A 21070-nucleotide genomic window follows, 5' to 3' on the forward strand; every position below is an offset into this window, starting at 1 on the left:
TTTTTGATTGACCCCGATATCTCACGTAGTCGATTGTGTCAGTTAAGAGATAATCTATATTTACATTACTGTACGAATACGATTAAGATATGTGACTAAAACAAATCCAATTTTTCTCATCCCATTTTTTGTTAGTCTGCAAAAGGTGGCTCATAGTTCTGTAGACAGTATTTTACAGCATTCACCACAGAAATAAAAATTGTATGATTGAGGTAGCTTTTCTTCCTTTTTATTAAATAATCAAAAAGATTAGATAAAGAGTCATAATGAAATCTCTAACGTATTTATGTATATAAGATTTCAAGTCTAATGCAATATTTAAAGTTCAGATGTCAAAAATAAATATCTAAAAGTATTGCGAAACTGTTCGTTACTTAATTTTGAACTTCGTTAGTCAATAGCTATGAATAGTTGAGTGCATTATAACTATGAATAGTTGAGTGCATTATAACTATGAATAGTTGATAATAAAAGTTCCTAGATTGCAAAAAAAAACACAGTATTTTCTATACTGAATAGTTGAGTGCATTATAACTATGAATAGTTGATAATAAAAGTTCCTAGATTGCAAAAAAAAAAAACAGTATATTCTACACATAAAATAATTTTCTGTTCTTTCACAAAAAATTCCATTGGAAACTATTTGCCGAGAAATAGTTTGGAATACTGCAAGAAAGATATCGTAATTTTGTACAATGCACGGCTATTACAAATTTCTATTATTTAACATGAATATTTCTGTTCCGTTTACAAATAAGATATATATAATTACAGTGTAGTCTTGGTCTTGCAAACCATCGAGGCAAGGCCGTCGCGAGGGTTGTGCAAGAGGTGGGGGGGGGGGGGGAGAGGGGGAGGGATGAAAATACAAAATCACGTAGGCCTAGGCATCAGTCAGGGCGGGACCCGGTAAGTTTCGAAATATTTTTTTTTGCTAGTATAGGACAAAATTTTCAGGTCTATTGCTAATAAAATCCGTTGGGAACCTTGTCAGTTTTGCTATACGCGCAGTTCATTTTACAGTTATGGCCATGTCAACGTTTAGTGTTTAGATTTTCTTCTTAAATTTTGGTGTTTGAAAAATTGTACATTAGGGAAATGGGGAGGCGGTCCGACATAATTATTTGCCGGGGAAAAATTCAAGAAGAAAATCTAAATACTAAACGTTAACATGGCCACAACTATAAAATAAACTGCGCATATCGCATAACCTGCAAGGTAGCCAATGGATCTATCGGCTACCTTGCGGAAGGTGACTCCACGGCAGATGAAGTGGTGGTGGGAATAAGAGCACACCGAGAAAACGCATAGTGCGTCATGCGTGCCACGCGCGGGGAACCTCTGACCTCAGACCCGCGTGGCGAGACTCGATTGGTCATGCGCTGACCGCGCCATAGTCACCGCATTCCGGATGTCCTTCTGGGAAGGAAACCTCGGACCAGACGCGTCGCGCTGCACGCGAGCGGTTGAAGCGCCGGATGACGTCCGTCGACGTGTGGGGTTTCCTCGGGGTACTCCCTTCCCCCACCACCGCTGCCGCTTCGCCCAATCCCTGATGATCACCCAGCGACGGATGTTATTCTAAGTGAGTAAGGGGAGGGTCCAGGTTAGGGGAGGACCTAAGTGTGTCTCAGGCCGAAGCCTATACACTCTACCATACGGTTTTTTAACCATGCAGGACAAGGGCGCGTGCATCATGTGCTAATTGGGGTTTAATTACCAGTCATGGCTGCGATTGGCGCCATGGCTGACGCCCCATTGATAGTCTAGCCTAAAAGCTAACCAAAGTGACTCAGGTAAAACCTGCATAGACACACGGAAAACCCTGGGCCGGGTCATGCGGGGATCAAATAACATGCATTAAGCAAGCAGGTAACTACTGGACAAGAAGGAAAAAGGTCCAGGTTAGAAGAGTTGGGCGGGGCTGAAAAATCAACCATGCAGGGGTTGGGTACTTGGGCCTTGCGGCCCGCATTGTTAGAGTTGGGCACACCTGGGTTATTATTAACCAGGGGCGCATGCGCCCCCAGGGGCGGGCGACTTCATCACTCGTCAGCCCAGCCCAGCTGCCCAGGCAGCCACCTGTAAAAAAAAGATTGGGGCTGCTGTGGATATCCCCTTCCCCTAGCGCCGGAGCCGCGGCTAGGCCAGCGGGACAGCCTCGGTTCTAGCAATATTCACAGCGGCAGAAGGCGGCAAGGCAAGCCCTGCAAGCGGGCAAACCCACTGATTCGCCGGCAGCTAGGCCTGGCGCGATGGCCGAGAGCACAAGTGCAGACGAGCCAGTAAACCGGCTCGAACTGCGGGCGCACGGGGTGCCAGGCAGCCTGGCGATGCTCCATCTTCATCTTCCTTCTTCAAGTCGACAGCAGTGTACCTTTCAAACCAGGGTGGCTGCCCAAAATCCCCGAGACGGTTGAAGGTCGCGCCGCTCGAGGCTACTACTGCCAGCATACAGTAGCCCCAGCCGAAGGTCCCTGAAGTCTCCTTCGGAGTTCCGAAGCTTTTCAGTTCCGTTGCGCGCGCAGCAGTTCACAGCTCCGCAAGTTCCAGCCCGCAGTTCGTCTACACTTCGCATCCAGGCCACATCGAGCTCCCCTGCGGTGCTCTTCCTGCCACGCGCCGAGCAGCATCCAGGCTACCTTTCACCCCGATAGCCGTGATAACCAGTGGTCCGCGGACTGCTATTGGTTATCCAGTCACCCCAGCGAGATTGCAACTCTCGGGCTGGGATGTGTATCCGCCACCCGCGGGACGCGGTCGGTAGCAGATGGCGGGGACGCACCACAACGCTGAAATACCACAACGCCGAAATGCCAAATTGACAACAACGCCGACAGTTAGAAAACTTCTGTGTACCACAACGCCGAATAACCACAACGCCGAAATACACTAACGCCGAAAAATGTCATTGCAGGACTGCCACAAAGGTTAGGTTAGGTTAGACTAGGTTATGTTAGACTAGGTTAGGCTAGGTTAGGCTAGGCTAGGTTAAGTTAGGTTTGGTTATATTACGCTAGGTTAGGTTAAGTAAGGTTAGGTTTGATTGTGGTATTTCGGCGTTTAGGTACATTTAAGAAACACACACAAATTCATTCAGTTGTTATTTCGGCGTTGTGGTACACAGCAGTTTTCTAGCTGTCGGCGTTGTGGTCAATTTTGACATTCGGCGTTATGGTATTTGGGCGATGTGGTAACGATCCGAAGTGAGGGATATTTAAAAAAAAAAAAAGATATATATATTAAAATTTGAACACGTTAATTAAAAACTCATTTTTTGACATTCAGAAGTAGCCGCAGGCGACGCGGCTTCTCACGCAGTTTAAATTGCAGGATTGTTAAGAGTGGTATATAGAGAAGCGGCTACTCAGAATCCGGCGCGAGCAGCACAAAATACTTCTAGCCTGGGCGGAGTTTAGCCTTGGAGGAGTGGCCTACTAGGAGCGCGTCCTGGCAAAATGATGTCGGTGGAGGGGATGGACTCGGTTTACCCTCCCTCACTCCATGGTCATTCCCTCCTCATGACGGCGCGGTACGGGTCGGGATGTCTCGACAGCATTGCTACCTGCCTGCCTGCCTGCCTTCCCCTTACGAGCGGAGCGCCGCGCGAGCTAGCAGTGGCTACACACGTTTCATTCAACTCAAATGTCAAATAACGCGAAAAGTATGTTTGTCGTAATGGTAGCATTTTTTTACGCGTGTTTAGTAGTTCATAAGTAAAAAAAAAAGATAAAATGGATTACTATGTTTTTGCTAAAAACACAAACTTTTACATGAAGTGGGAAAAGTGATATTACATCGTAATTTTCTAAGTCACGTGGATATTAAACGTTACATATCCTCCAAGGAACATGAAATTACCTTATTCTGCAAACAAATCTTGCCGAAGTTAAATATATTTTCCGAATCGATGTTATGTATTTTTTATAACTCGCATCTGTCAATGATAGTTGTAAAAGCTTTTCGAAATACATACATATTATGTATTATTTTTTTAAAAAAAGTGTTCGTGTTTTTATAACATGGAATAATCTCATTTGTAATTGTTTCACTTGTGTCATGGCAATGAGTAGAGACATGCAAAATTCGCGGATTCATTTCGCGATAGGCTAGCATCAAAACAACTATACCTTCGTACCGCTTCTGCGATTGGCCCTCATTTTATCCGGGGAACTGTGAGCCAATGGGAAACACTAAACCAAGAAAGTGCCGAATTACGGACAGCCTAGTTGAGACGTCTCACGCGTCAGTAGCCAATGAACAGGTGTCATTTTCGCGAGTATTTAAAGAACTGTGGAGTCTATCCCAGAGGTCAATGAATCCGCGAATTTTGCAGGTCTCTAGCAATGAGTTATCATGCAGGTAGCATATATTTTATTTGGACGTGGTATAAAAAGGCACTATACAAAAAATCGTTACATAATTCCACATTATAAAACATGTATTTATTTCACATGTAATTCATACATTTTGTTTCACACCAATATACAATGTTCATTATGTTATAAAAGACAAATAAATTTAAAAAGAGCACTATAAATTAAACCAACGTGGGCACGAGTTACTTCCAAGAAAGACAAATTTAAAAAAAACTGTACGGTATAATAGACATTTTAAACACAAATATTTTTACATCACAAAAAACTTTTTCAAAACAGTTTGCAGAAAAGTCCAACAATCTTAAAAGTATGTAGATGGCCTTTAGAGAGGTATTTAAGAGAAACAAATGCTTAAATAGAAATAATTTTACAAATCCGATACAGTAAACGACAACAGATTATTTAAACAAGTTTAGTAGAATTACACACAAATTGGTTTTTACCTGTGACGCACAAAAAATGTACATAAGCTTTATATTTTTAACTAGACAGGCATTTATACTATTTGATTTAATGCACACACACTTTTAAAACAACAAAACACAGAATTTAATTCAGCTTACCACTGAAGCAAAATATTTTTATGGTCGCTATTATACATTTATTTCGTTTCTCCTTTTTGTTAGGACTTACCAGACAAGAAGTTTATGCATACCGAACACTCTTTTTATGAAATTCTCTTGTTTCTCATTTAAAAATTTTACAAAATTTCTCAATTGGCTGCCAAATGAATTAATTTCCTTCAAACTAAGTAACAGTTACGAACACCTCAGTATTTATTCACCTAAACAAGCAATGTCTTCTATAATTTTAAAGCACCATTGCTCACTTGAGCATTTAACCATTCTGGAAAGCTTAACTCAGCTTTAAAATTTACATTATAGGTAAGACATTTTATTTTTTTACATATCCAAAATAATTACGGTAATGATTCTCTAGGTAGCCACTGAACGTGACCACACGGGCTATACTTTCTTATGCACACGTAGGTGCTGGCATACTAAAAATGAAGGTTCATGAAAATGCTTGGCATGGTTAAACGTTCTAGAAACAATGAGCAAGAATAATTTCCAGTATGAAAGGTGATAGTTTATGAAGCAAAGTGAGCAGGCGACTTAGATTGATAAATCAAACAGGTCACTATAAAAATTAGTTTGAATGATTATCCAAGACCAACATTTTCTTGAAAGTTCTGCAAAAGCTTGAAAAATGTTCACGTTTAATGTAATCAGGGTGTAATATTCGGTTTTGTTTTGGACGATCTTCGTTTTCGCATGCATTTTATCTTATGACTTCTGATAGCCTCTGTTATGTGCGGCGGATCCCGAATTTCCATATTTCTTGTGTGTCTAGGATCAACTAATTCCGGAAGAACGCATTGTGTGTAAAATAAAACGAGTTTTGGCTCCATTTTTTTCTTTCCAGAATGTGTCGTCTCTGAAAATTTCCAATAGGTACTTTTAATTTCTTTTGGCTCGAAGTCCAGATGCCAAACAAGCAAATATCCCTTCTGGTTATGTGAAGTTGACCCTTGACTTGGTAGAAATATTCAGGATCTTTTTTTAAATGAAATGACAGTAGGAATTTCTTCAGAATATTTCAAATACTTTATTTTGCCTTCTCGCATGGCTTCATTTATGTCCATTCCATATGCCGAAGCAGGACACTTTATTTCTACGAGACGACCTTCACCAACAAGGCCATCGGGTGTTGCGGCAAGAAATGTGTGTTCTTGGTCAATAAAAAGACCAGCTTTACTTATATTAATTTTTTCCTGGTCTTCTAGCTGTTTGATGACTATTTCTTCGGACTGCCTGCCATGTTGTACTGCTGGAACATTAAGTATGTCATGAGAGTATATTATGGCTCTTACTAGGTTCTAGCAGGTTGTTGTTGGCTTCAAATAGGTTCAAACGTTTTATTACAAAAATTCTAAATCAGCGATAAATTTTTGTTCTAAATACCTTTCTTTCCTGTTGAACACTGCTCATTTCATACGCCATTTTATTAAGTTTTCAACGATGTTGATGTTTTCTATGATGATGGTGTCAGACACATCCATGGACCAATGAAAAACACCGGCTTCCGTTTCCAGCAGTTGGATTGGTGGCTGAAGTTTGGCGTACGATTTGGTGACTGTCCTGCAAAGATTAAAACAAAATATATTTGTGACATGTCGAGTATCAAAATTCCAAAAGTAACGAAATTTCCTATTTTGGCTCTCATATTTGAGTACAATTTTATAGTTGTGTGTTCCGCTCAAAATGTTGATGAATTACTCTTTAAAGGTAGTGAAATATTCAGTTAATTATATAATCCTGCCTATAAACTCTACCACTGTTCGCAAACTAATCAGTAAATGTGGGATATGATGTAAGAGAGTTTTATTGTACACTAATATGACAAGTCTAATTCCAGAATGTAGGTACAGCACGAGATACGGGCATACACATGCATGCACGTACAAACTTGCATAGAAACAAGTAACATTCAAAAACAAGAAATGCCTACGTGGAACAATAATAATTTATGTCATCATATATTAACTGAATGTTTTGTTTGCAGGAGAGCCATTTTGTATATCGTCCTTTACTAGAAAGCCTACGAGGCGAAAATTTTTCGCACTCAATATTTTTTATAAGGAAACATGGACAATCACCCAATGACGCACTTGAATATTACAACATACAGCAGTAAGGATTCCTGGCGTTTTTCCAGCCAAGCGGCTACCACAAGTAACACAATAATTTGTTGATAGTCGAACGCATTTGTAAACTGAGACACGCTCAAACAAGGGAAATGAGGTGGGGGATGAAGAAACTGTCTTTTGGAACCGAACACAGTGAGTTATCAATAGCTTGCCTTCCATTCTCGCAATTATTCCCCCACCCTCATAACTTCACCCATACTGATTTATTTAATTATCTTTCGGCTTGTTTTATAATAGCACTAGTATTTTTCACATCACATGGACTTTTCTTGGACTGAATAAATGCCCTATTAGTTCACTTTTTAAAATTACTAATTGAAATTGATAATCGATGACGTATGTATGGTCGTCAAGCCATAATAACTTCCTATGACTTGCATACAACAGTAATACCGAGTATCTAACTTTTCTTTAATCTGTCCGTAACACTAGGCCTATATATATTTTTTTCCAAGAACAAATCCATAGAAGTTCAATTACTGAACTGAAAATTATTTATATGAAAAATTTAAGCCTTTCATTAGACTCTGAACGTAATAAAATGCTAATTCTAAATGTTATCGTTAAATACAGTTCGCAGTTTGTGTAGTATAAAACACTGGCTACTTACTCCTCATCAGGATTCAGAACCATATTTTCATTCCCTGCGTTGCTTGATCCTGGTAAAGAAAAATGAGCCGTCAAGTTAGCTGTTTGGGGATCAGTTATTGTGCTGTTGACTTCCTCTTGAACTGCACCATATTCTTCAACTCTTCGGATTTTTCTTAAAAATTAAATGCATTGTACAAACTAAGTTGTAAAATATGTTTCTTAAAATAGTTTTTAGCCGGTTTTGGAATTCTCCGGTGTTCTTTTACATTGATAAAAGAAAAATTAATATCGGTATCGCTATATCTTACCTTTGTTTCTGGTACTCAATCAGATCCGTTGGTCTTCTTTTCTTGCGTTTCGCACTTAAATAAAGTCGCCCTAACTTACCGATTAATTTGTCTTGCTTTTTTTCCATGCGTACCGACTAACAGATAATTGCGTCTTTTGTATATTATGCGAAAGCTCACAAACAGCATTAACGAACCATTGAACGAATCAGCAGACTTAAAAATCTTTTACAATGTAGTTTGCTACCGAGTGAAGATTCTTTTCAAGCTACTCGCCAAGGAAATCGTCTGTCCCATGATAGTCCAGGAATGATATGAAAAAAACATGGACAAATTGCAAGAAAAGTTTTTTTTACATCAAAATTCGCAGAAAAATTCGTAGAATAACATATCCAAAATCCACCGAAATCCACTTTCTTTTGGTAACTTTTTTCCGGGTTTTGTCCCGGAAAAAACACGAAATAAAATAATAACTCAAAAACTGTGCATGTGACGACAAAACCTGTAGAGGCAAAAATTAAAGAAGATTAACTTTTTCATAACATATCCAAAGTTAAAGAAAATCAGCTTATAAATTCTGCTTCGTTTTCCGGGATTAGTCCCGGAAAAAATATTAAAAATGAAATAAATCGCAAATTGTGCACTTTACAGCATAATGGTTTAGGAAAAAGATAAAGTAAACAATGTTTATCATAATATATGAGAATTTAACACATATCAACATTTAATTGGTTTTTTTTTGTTTTTCAGGAAATGTCCCGGTAAAAAGTTATCGAAAGCAAAAAAAAACAAAAAAAAAACGGAAATCGTGCACTGTACTTCAAAATAAATCGTGAATTAAATTATGGGCAAAAAATTGCATTATATAATTGACCTTTATCAAATTGTGCTTAAAATTTGTGTACTATTGTCCTGGCTGGTATATGTAGTTACTATTTATACGATTGAATTCCCATTCCCTTGTACTGAGTGATTTTATGTATCCATGTGTTATAACTCTGCAAACAATAAAATATATTTAAATTAAATTAAATATGTCATTGACGGAGGATATTTACTTCATCAGTTACCTTGGCCCCATACTGCAACATACAACGAGATCGCTCAGCTGTACGTGAGTTTCATCTTGAAAAATTATGGATTAGCAACTACTGTATTTGATGGATATGGGAAAACTCACAGTACTAAAGACACAGCACATATGAGAAGAACAAGAGGTAATGCATTACCCGTAGTTGAATTCACAGGAGAAATGCATCTATCACTCCGTAAAGATATGTTTCTTTTGAACGAGCGAAATAAAGTTATAAAGTGTTTAGTGAGAATGCAGCTACTAGTTCCAAATGTGTACAACCAGAACAATTACCTCCAACTAGTGCTTCAGCTCGTTTCCATTTCTTAAGGGTTTTCTATCAGATACAAGAATGGAAGGGAATTAAGATGAATCCAGAAGAATGGGGATGGAGAAAATGTGGCTACCTTCTCTTGCCAATTTCGACAGACAAGCCAACAGTTCCGGAATGCCTTTTTAAGGTAATCAGGTGCACTTGCAAGGAAGATGGTTGCGGTGCATCCAACTGCAGTTCTAGGAAACACGGCATCTCATGTTCTTCGGCTTGTGGAAACTGTCATGGATCAACCTGTAAAAACCGTGAATTACCTCCCGAAGACTGCAATTACTGTGACGGCTTTTAAGGTAGGGTGTTCCTACATATCCATGCAAATTAGCCAGTTTTCCTAACCAAATACACAGATATTTAATGCTGTGACCTTTTAATATACCATTTTGTTCAGAAAAATATAATCTTTTCCAATATAGATACACATTTTCATTTTTCTCATCGAATAACTAGAAATTCGTCAACGAATTGCTTGTTTTTACCATTTTTTAAAATATATTTTGCGTCACGATTTCCAAAATATAAAACTTTATTGGAAAAACTGCATTACTTTTCTCGTCAGATTAATACTCTGGAAGCTGTAGCTATCATAATTCTCGAGAAAATAGGCTAGTAGTGGACGCATGTATAACTGGTTTTAAAAAGGGGTATGTATATACCACTCTTAAACAGGATGATTCTGTTAAATAACATTTCGAGCTTATATGTAGGTTATTTTCCGAATTGTTGGATCAGTTTGTTAACATTAATAGAAATATAAAATCACGTTAATGTTTGTTTAGGTAACCTGTATTTTAAATTAAAGTACTTATGTATGTTACCTAATGCATGTTTATTCAGTATTGTGTGTTAGAGTGCATCCCAATGTGTGTATATTTTTCTATTTCTTCTCGATACAGGTCACTGGAAATCTTGTGTAAATTTAATTGTATGGTATGTTTTGTGAGAATGGACGTGTCGAATTTTTCTTTCAAACGATAAGCAGTTGAAATGAGTCTGATTTTGTTTTCTGGAATATAATTTTGGTAGATTTCAAAAACGTTTTAACACATCACTAACTGAAAAAAGGAATATAATTTAAGTGACTTTAAATATATATTATGGAAAATGAATATAGTTCGGATCTGACAATTTGACATGGGATACAATGCTTTCTGTTATTTTGCCTACATATTCAATACTTTTTCCGTGGCCGATCACAAAATAAAATCTATTTACCAGATTTCAGTGAATTTAGGATCTGGTATAGGAAATCTTGTGTGCTTCTGTTTGTCCCACCGAAACTTTTTCAATACGATGTTCCGTTTTCGTTTTATTGAATTTTTAAAGATTTTCCAGGACGAGTCACAAAAAAAACTATACATATAAAAATATATACATTTATATATATGAGCAGATTTTGGTGAAATTAAATTATATTTAATACAAAAAAAGTCTTTAATTTTAGTCACGACTTTCTTTGACGTACGATACGTTTTCGATTTGTCCTTTTTTTTCCCAGGAAATTTTCTGGAAAACCAAAAACCTATTTTGTGTTGATTTTTGTTAATTTGTAATATATTATGAAAATCGTTGTGTACTTTAACTTTGTCCTGAAACATTTTGCTGTAAAATGCGCTATTTTCCATTTATTTCAATATTTTAGGTTTTTCCGTGACGAATTCCAGAAAACAAAATAGTAGTTATTAGTGTATTTTTGTAAATTTTTTATATGTTATGGTAAATTTGGCTCTCTTTAATTTTAGTGTTTCTACCTTTCTTCGTAGAACGCACCGTTTTCCAGTTATTAATTTATTCCGCATTTTTCCGGGACAAATCCCGGAAAAACGTTACCAAAATAAAATGGATTTCGGTGGATTTTGGATATGTTATTCTACAAATTTTTCTGCAAATTTTGATATAATAAAACCTTTTCTTGCAATTTGTCCGTAAATCGACCCCTTTTTCTCATAAAATGCCTGGACTATGAATCCTTCAGAGAAACGGTGTTGCTGTGTAGTGGGAGGAGGTTGAAGGGAGGAGGGAGGTTTATCACCGTACAGATCAGCACTTCCCCTACAGCGGGCGACGTTGAGGCGTGTCAGTGTCATCCCCACCCTGCTCGTCTTCCCGGAGCTTGGCGTCAACTTTCACGTCGAGCAGCACAAGGCAGACACTGAAAATGCCAAATTAGCCAGTTTTCCTAACCAAATACACAGATATTTAATGCTGTGACCTTATACTTTTAATATACCATTTTGTTCAGAAAAATATAATCTTTTCCAATATAGATTCAAATTTTCATTTTTCTCATCGAATAACTAGAAATTCGTCAACGAATTGCTTGTTTTTACCATTTTTTTAAATATATTTTGCGTCACGATTTCCAAAATATAAAACTATATTGGAAAAACTGCATTACTTTTCTCGTCAGATTAATAATCTGGAAGCTGTAGCTATCATAATTCTCGAGAAAATAGGCTAGTAGTGGACGCATGTATAACTGGTTTTAAAAAGGGGTATATACCACTCTTAACAGCTCGCCTTGCATAACCCAATATAACAAACACACTGCCTTCACTGATATTTTTCAAATTTTTTTCCCAACCTGGTGAAGAAAGGAGGTGGATATCCCCCTCCCCAAATCCCCCTTTGACCGACATATTAAGTAGAGCCACATGGAATTCACAAATCCGAAAGCTGAATGTTCACCTTTACCTTCAGCTCTTATAGGACGTGTCAAAATAACAAGGGCCCAACAACCCAAGGAGAAGAATCGCACAGTTGTTTTGAAGGGCAATCTTAGGGGGTGGAGGGAAGCCGTTTTGTTGCGTATTAAAAAATTATTTTGTAACCATCCGCCATCCCCGCGGGGGAATCACCGCCGGCCATAAGCGGGCCGTGAATGCCGGCGGTTGTGAGCAGGGATGTTAGACAGTGGCTCAACGAACCTGGTACAGATGTCACTAAAAGCTGGTATCTGAAGAAAAAAAACTGGTACACTCCAAGATCTTACACTAACAAAGATCCTGTAGGTTTTGTTTCATAGATTTTATATATATATATATATATATATATATAATGATATTTATATAAACTGCTTTAATACGATATATACTATGGAAACATAAAAGGTTACACAATTGTCAACAAATAAAGTATGATAAGGTTGGTAACCTATTTTTTATTCAATCCGCACGCCATGACGGCAATACGGCATGGCGCTGTGATCAATTTCTACAGAACTAGCTTCTGAAATTATAAGATGGCCATAAAATCTTTAGCACCTAGTATGCATGGTTTCAATTAAATTAGCACTTAAAAATTTCTCTTAAAATGCAGTTTTATTAAACGTATACAGATGGAATTATTAAAACGCAACTATTCGAATTATTCGTCCACGCCTAATGTTAATTGTTAATGCATGGCGCATCGCGTATGGTCGATGTTCAAAGTTGGTATTTCTGCATACCAGCACAATTTATACTTGGTACATGGTACAAGACCCTGAAAAATTGTATGTGTACCAACAAGTTGGTACGTCTAACATCCCTGGTTGTGAGTAGCAGTAGCACTGCGCCACACTGCCGAGACGGGGTCTCCCCGCGCTAGTTCCGCGCCCGCCGCCAGAGTGCTCTGGTGTGTTCCTCGTGACGTCACCCTCGCGCCACACGTAACTATGTCAGTAATTATACTTCAAACATGTCATTTAAGTTAAAATGACGAAATAACAATTATAAAAAAATATATCAGCAAGGCCAAAAAAAAAACATTAGTTGGTTGAGGGAAAGAGAGGCTCAAGTCCTCAAAACCACGACGTTAGATCAGTATGTACTTCACTGGACACCCAAGGTAACGCAATGTCGGGCCCGTAGCTCTCTCAAAGACACAACAAACTCTATCTTTGGAAGTAGGGAGCATCTGACCATTGAATATATATTATATATATGTACATTATATATATTCAATGTGGAAACACGGCAGCAGATTATCAGTCTGTGTTGTTAACTCTGACAAATCGAAACAAACTACCAGACACAAATTTTAATGCCATTAAATTTGCTTTACATATATGAATGCCATTAATGTTAACATGCTGGTTTTTAACTGACTTTTTTTTTTAGGAAAATTTTATAATCCAAATTTATTTTAATATTTGTCGGGCAAAAGTCATTGTACTTGAATTAATTTAAAGTGTTCCACGTACGAATTTGATAAACACCTTAAAAATATTACACAAACATAATTGTATTTCCACTGCTCCAGTTCAACCATCGTTCAAAAACAAGTTTCTAGCGTACAATTCAGTAACGTCACGCACGCGATGAGATGGAAGTAGACAAATTTTCTAACCGGGAAGTCTTGTGCGCTGACGTCACAAATATCAATTGTGATGGGTTAGAAGACTTCTTTTTTTTATTCGCGTTGCGTCCAGCTGACTAAACCGTCGCGCTGTTGTGATACCAGCCAGCGTTAAGAAAGGAGAAACGACTGGAGTCTGCGATTAGTTTAACATTTAGCCTATGTATCATTATGTCGATATATGTACTGTAACTGATATAGATACATATATGTTGTATAGGCTGAAATCGACCTACTGCCAACTACTGTAGGTATATCTATGTCGATATTCTGCAACAGCTAATGTGTATGTCTGTCAACAGTAGAGATACAAATATATATATATATATATATATATATATATATATATATATATATATATATATATATAGTGTGTGTAGAACTACTGTAACGACTATATAGTATGTTCCATAACTCATTGCTAGCCGAGAACAGTTGATAAGCCAGTAAATTACTATTATGAATTTAAAAAGAAAACATGACTTGTTCGGACTTGAAAGCGACTTTCTCAACGCTCAGGCTATCGTGCTTATTACTTCAAGTCGATTTATCTTCAGCAATAGTTGCTAAAAAAATTCATTCACTGGATATTTTTTGATCACAACTTGTATGTACAATAAATATATAGGCATCTTTACTGTATATACCATAAATTTGACCATAGTTTGACATTATTGGCATAAACCACTATGATCTGCGATAGTTCAAAATTTCACGTTTTTTTGGTATCAAATAGTTGAGTGTATAACGTAGGGGCATGCAGATTTCGCGAAAAGATTTGGAGACTAGATGAAAGTTGAAACACTGTAGCATCGTCTGTGTTTCGTGATTGGATGAGTTTCTCCCAGGTACATATCGATTGTAATAACACCAATCACAGTGATTCAGCGCGGAAGCAAACGCGTCCTGAGTGTCTCGGTCAAACAAGGCAACGACTTCTCCCGCAGACGGCCGCCAATCACAAGGCAGAAACAGCTGGTGCGTGTATAACTTGTTGCAGTCTAATAGGCATTCAGATTTTTTTTTTCGCGAAAAATGCCTGCCCCTATGTATAAGTGAGGCACTATTTATAATTCTTTAAAAGGGAGTTGTGACGTGGTGTGTGACGCCTCTGAGGTGCTGAGCGGCCGCGTGTACTCTTCAGGGCGTGCAGAGCCAGGAGCGCCACCTGTTCCTCTTCAACGACCTGCTGCTGGTGGCCAAGGCGCGCTCGGGGGGCAGCTTCAAGCTCAAGGACAAGGTGCGCGCCTCCGAGATGTGGCTGACGCGCTGCGCCATGGAGGACGTCGTCGAGGTCAACAAGTCGCTGGAGACGTCCTTCGTCGTGGGCTGGCCCACCACCAACGTGGTCGCCACCTTCAGGTGAGGCTGCCTCCATTGTGTTCAGCAGTTGGTACAGCAGACGAAACAGTTCCTCCAGGAAGGACAATGCTGCAAATGCAGGCGGACCCCCAGTGATCTGTTGGTCAACGAGCTGACCGATTCACCACGATTCAGCATTTCCATGCTGCCAGCAAACCAGAAGGCTTAAATAGTGGCGTCGCTCGTGCAAATTGCAGGGTATTACTGATATTCTACCATTGTTAGAAAAATATGTATTAATTAGAAAGAAAAAAAGTTCTACTAAAGAAATAGACACAATGAACGGTCAGACGTATAAAGTAGTTAATTCACAACAAAAATAGTTTAAGAATGATATATTCTAAAGTGGTTATGCGTAAGCTTTTTTTTTTTTTAATTGTTTAGTATAATTTGAGTATCTGATCTTTTAACTCCGGTTTTAGTGTGTTCTGGGAATTATTGTACCTTTAAATCACAACTCTTGTTCTTTTCTTAAATGTAGCCAATTCAAACAAAAATGTAAAACACGTGCTTATTTAATTTTAATTAAGATTATGCCATCGTGTACACGTTAATTTATGTTGCTTATAGCTACGTTTAAATTAATTTAATAATTTCACCTTATTACAGGTGCCTACAGTATTTTAAGATTTTTAAAACAATCGCAATTTCTTTGAAATATCAAACAGACAAACACGCAAATTTTTTTAAAACAATATTTTTGAGTTCCTTATAATGTTAGTAGCCGTTTCCAATAGTTTTTTTTTTCCTTCAAAATTTGAACCAGTGTATAGAAGTTTTACCTCGATAAGTTGGTTTATCAGTATTTATTAGATTGACGATCATGAAAGTTAAGTGTCAGGGATTATTAATATTTGAGTTTAAGTACTTCACAAAATGATTACTTTCTAATTACATGATCTGTATGATTGGTGTTGATACACACGATATTTCAGACGTGTCCTTAAGTTTATCTGTTTCCATAATAAATAAAAAACACTCAGCTCTATAATTAGACTTCTAAATCAGTGATAAATACTTAAAATCCTTAATACTTTGCAGCACTACCTCTAGTAGTTTACTTAGTAAATTTAGCAGAATGTACTCTAATATTTTTACGTTTTTTTACAGACTGAAAGTACAATTTTCCAATTGTTAGAGGTAATTGTAAGCCGTTCTCACTAATCCTCCAGCTATTATATGGTGAAGTTAGTGCAAATATTTTATGCCATAAAACTTCACTTATCTACCATTCATCGTATTCAACCAGAGCACGGTGTTTTTCAGAAATCACTTTCGACTGACCAACCCCGTTTCTTTGGTAGTGGTGACACGTATTTTAGGTTGGTCACATTGCCCTATTTTCCGCTTCTTCTTTGTTATTATGGAACAGTTTCCGCGGTCCTCAAGTACTTTTATCACATTCTCCAACCCACTTACCTTTTCATTTGCATTAACGGATGGCGTGGGCAAGTCCAATATCAACAGGTCGCTTTTTTTTTTTGCTGTTTTGTTGTTTTTAAGTATTCCACGTCCCGCACAAGGCGATGTCACAGCAACAACAAAATAACAGCTCTCGCGTAAGCTATGCGGACGATGTTTTCGTTGATGTATATATTTGCAGGTACGTCGCATGTTTTTGACGCAGACACACCATGTACGGGAGTTGTAGCACAGTTCACTGAAATGTCAGCTCCAGTTTGCTTTCTAGGAAGAGGTTATTTCTGACGAAGTTGGGATTCCTGGTTGCTTTTTCTGCCTCGCGTGAAGGTCAGCCCCAGCCATGGTTCGCGTCCAACATCCCGCATCACGCCAGCATCACTGTGATGCTGGAGTCACAACTACGCGATGCGACGATGGCGATGCGGCGTAGAAAAAAAATATTGCGTAATTCTGAACATACGGTTTTCACCAAAAACAAACGATTGTGTATGAAAGTTTCTTGCTGTTACATAACGCACCAAACATACGGCAGTCATTGGCGGATCCAAGATATAGCCGCCATGACGTCATACTCGTTGGTGTAATATATATTCCTTGATATAAGTGGTGGGGGCTCAGTCTTCTGGTAGTCTCTGTGGAGTAAGGACCCGTCGCCATTTTATTTTGCTCACATCTGGTTCTAACAGAGTACTCCTAGCTACATGACGTAAGTGCGATTTTCATTAACTTTTTTTTTATTAAAATTGCAATTAAATAAGTTTTTATAAATTATTTTAGATTTTTTTGAGAATAAGTACGCATTTTCAATATGATGTGCGTTACGTCATGGTTCAAAATGGATGAATCCAAGATAGCGGAACGTTCTGGAAAACAAATTTGTGGAATCCAAGATAGCGGTCGGGTTTAAGTTCACTTAATATGGCCACCGGGGTCAAGATTAAGATCATCCAATATGTCCGCCGTGACGTCACAATCCAATATGGTGGCCGACAATCTCATCCGTGAACCAAGGTCTCGGAGCCTGTTCGACATGTTTTAGTATAAATTTAACTTTTAATTGTAAAAAAATCATTGTGCATAAGCCATTTCATAGGTTTCACAGATAGATTTAGTAAACAAAACCTTTAAAATACAAACTTAATATTATTACCAATGCACCAGTTTAACCATATGTCCAAAACAAAATTGTGATATATTTTCTAATCGGGAAGTCTGTGACGTTCGCCATTTTTGCCGCACTGACGTCATAGACGTGTCGAACGTGATTGGTTAGAAATATTCCCGTCGTCGCGTTATTGTGATTCCAGCACGGCACGACGGGTGCGATGCGATGTACGTGATGCGAATGATATATGCGTTCGACATTTGTGATGTTAGCACGACAAAATTCGCTAACGCAGCAGACTATCGCATAAAAATGTTTTTATTATTATTTCCGTCGCTTCACGGGCGCGAAGTTAACTGACATAAGCATTAGAATGTTATTTTTCAATGATTGCTAAATTGGTTGCATTGGTTTTGCGTACTAAATTAGTTGGATGAATATTTTAATAAGTCACTTATGTTCGACGATTTTTCTGAATAACTATTACATTTTGATTTAATACCTTTTTTTTTTGGAACAGGTTCATGAAACAAGTGTCTTGTCGCATATATGGTGGTAATGAAATGGCTAGAATAATTTTGTAGTTATTTGTTTATGTTTGTTTTTAGTTAATGTATTATTTTTCTACTATTTGACAATAACTCAATCAAACAGGAAATGTAGCACTCACAAAGTAAGCTTGTGTGTGAGTGCAGCTAGTCATTTTGATCTACGTGCGTTATTTCGTCTAATGCAGACATTTTAAAAATCGTTTGTAACAATTGACAAATAAATACAATAGTAACTTAAAATCTTCCATGAGTTTTTATAAAGTTCAAAATTAAAAACAGCAATTAATTTAAATACAATTTAAAGTATAACATCGTTTCAGAAAAAATGGATGCTTAAAAATGTCAAAAAGTACAAGTACATAAGTTACAACAGTATACAAAACCTTAACTTAAAAATCAAATATCTCTTCATCAGTTAAATTATCCAGCCAAAGTTTTTTTTTTGTTTTCAATTTTTTAGGGAGAATAACGGCAATTTGTGGAAACAAAAATTCTGAAGATCTCTGTGTGATTGTCGCGCGGTTATAAATCTCATGTTCACAATAATGCGATACATTGCTGTCGCGTCGCGTGCGTCGCATCGCATCTCTCGAACTATTGTTATTCCATAATCACACAACTTAGTTGGGCTCCAAATCGGAGCAACAAGGGTTCAGGCCATTATAAATTCTAGTGGTCCTGTCGCCAACAAGTTTCCATTACTCGACTTTCTGTTTACGACTTATGGGAATAATAGTAATGATAATAAAAGTTTGAGAATCAATTTTTTTTAAAAAATCGAATGTCGTTTCTGCATCTAAACTAGCGTGACACACATAAAGTATGACATGGGTATAGTTAACGTTTGCACAGAACTCAGCTTTTAAAAGTCAGCGTTCTTGTTTCTGTAAGTTTTGTATTCCAACCTGGACGAACCCACTTGGAGGGGTTAGCTAGTTTGAATCTCCCGCCTGTTTTGTGTTCGACGATGGTTGGCAGACTCCCGGAAAGTGGGCACAAGCAGGAAAAAGAAAATCCACAAGATAACCTGAACAGTTAGGGCCAGCTGCTCAGCTAAATATTAAATTACAAATTCCCCCTACCCCCTCTCCGCCAAACCAAGGAGGGCTGGACAACACACGAGTTTAACGTAAAAATAAATTCATTTCCCTCGAAATTAAAATTGCATTGAACTCAGGCCATTTGTAATCACCAAGCTTCGCAGCTAATGTTTAAAGTCCGTAAAAACTTATTATTTATAGGCACACAACAGGAGGTTAGGGGCCGCATTCAGCCGGCCTGGGACTCCTCGCGGGCCCAAGTTAGGGTACTCGCCCCCTGGGTCCGCTACTGGCGATGATGACATCCCTGTCAGTCAGTCAGCAATGGCTGAGCAGGTCGGGTCAGGTCGCTCGTCCCTCCGGCCGCTGTTCGTGGTCGTGTGTGCGTCGCGACGTCTCGCCCGTCGCAGGCACGGCGCCGGCGCTACTCGCGCTTTTTCGCCTTTTTGCGCACGGTTTGTGGACTTCCTGGAGATGTTCACCCTATAAAGATAACCCACGCGGGTACACATATTTTTTTTTTCTGTTCGAGAGAGAGTTCGTCCGGCAAGTGTATTGTTGTGATTTCACACTTTTCTGGTCGTCACCATTATCTGAGGGACTTTATGTTTGTGTTCAAAAATTTCCCTGCAGATATTTCCTAAATATTATCTAATAGTAGGTAATGAAAATATGATCACACCGTTATTTGGATAACTATCTAATAAATATCTAGGGAGCAAATTTTTGATATAAAGTCAATGCAAGAGAGCTTAGTTCACAGGGCGGGTGTCTGTGTCAGTGAGGCGGGGTGATAAGCGCGGTGTCTGTCTCCTGTGGACTGGCGCGCGGTCTTCTCCCAGTGCATACAACTATGACATATGAGCGGTAACCATAACTTTACATGGCGAAGAAATGAAGATAAAGGTGTGATGAAAGACACTTGGGTACTTTAAATACTGAAAACACGCATTCCTTTTCACTCTCCTAAAAATACAGTTTAAAAACTAAATAAGGAACCAGAACTACCCTTTTACCATCAGCGCATTCTTAAATGATATTTCTTAAAAAAAATCACCACTCTGATATCTTGAGTGGTTTTCAAATTGCGTGTTTTTTTTTTCTGAAGTTGTACACGCCATACGTGTGCCCAGTTAGGCCGGTCCCTTATTTAATAGTCTCGGCAATAAAATGAAGTAACCGACGTGGTCTGTGACGAGCAATGGCGCGAGCGAGGAAGTGCCGAGGTGTGTGGTCCAGCGAGGGCAGCTGTCATCTGGGCCTGTCATCGCGGTCACCGGCTCAGGGCCCGTGATTTATGTCCGCGCCTGGTTTCCGGTGTAGCCCTTCGCCCTTTGTGCTTCCCTCCCCTCCCCTCCCCTGCCAGCCGGCCCGTCCGGAATACCAGTGGCGTCCGGGCCGGAGCTGGCCAAGTGCCTTCTCCAACATTGTTTCTACATGGAGTGAACGTCTCGGCGACAGCAAGGTAATTAGAGACGCTAACACACGACTGCTCGGAACAGGGATATTGCTCTTAGCAGCACTTGTAACTTGTGGAAAAAGAGAGAAATCATGTGGTACTAAATTTAAAATTTAATTCTTAATTTAATGCTAAGTATTGAGAGAAGAAAAAAAAAGGGGGGGGGACTTAATCGCGAGTTGGTGCATCGTGTCACTCGTAAAAGGATAGAGCTGCAGTTTGACCCGTCCGTCGCTAGCAAAAAGCAGTCGGTCGGCTAGAGAAATTATCCAGGCCGTCCATCACGGACTAACTCTCCTAGAAAGAGAGAGAGAGAGAGACAGGTGTGGCAACGTCGCAGCGAACATAACTGTTGCTTCACCCCCCTCCCCCCACCCTCCTGCTGTATCTACCTGCAGCTCGACCGCGTCAACACGCCCAGCG

General features: G+C 38.7%; 1 protein-coding gene across 6 annotated transcripts in view; it reads left to right on the forward strand.

Moving 5' to 3' along the window:
- LOC134542613 (rho GTPase-activating protein 20-like) overlaps window positions 1-21070 on the forward strand; it is a 927095-nt gene that overhangs the window by 869500 nt on the left and 36525 nt on the right. For all 6 annotated transcript variants that reach the window (XM_063386995.1, XM_063387000.1, XM_063386996.1 and 3 more), the window contains one exon: window positions 14853-15070. In XM_063386995.1, the coding sequence (XP_063243065.1) occupies window positions 14853-15070 (218 nt within the window). The remainder of the gene's footprint in view (window positions 1-14852; window positions 15071-21070) is intronic.

Source organism: Bacillus rossius, assembly GCF_032445375.1.
Source record: "Bacillus rossius redtenbacheri isolate Brsri chromosome 9 unlocalized genomic scaffold, Brsri_v3 Brsri_v3_scf9_1, whole genome shotgun sequence".
Taxonomy (NCBI): Eukaryota; Metazoa; Arthropoda; class Insecta; order Phasmatodea; family Bacillidae; genus Bacillus; species Bacillus rossius.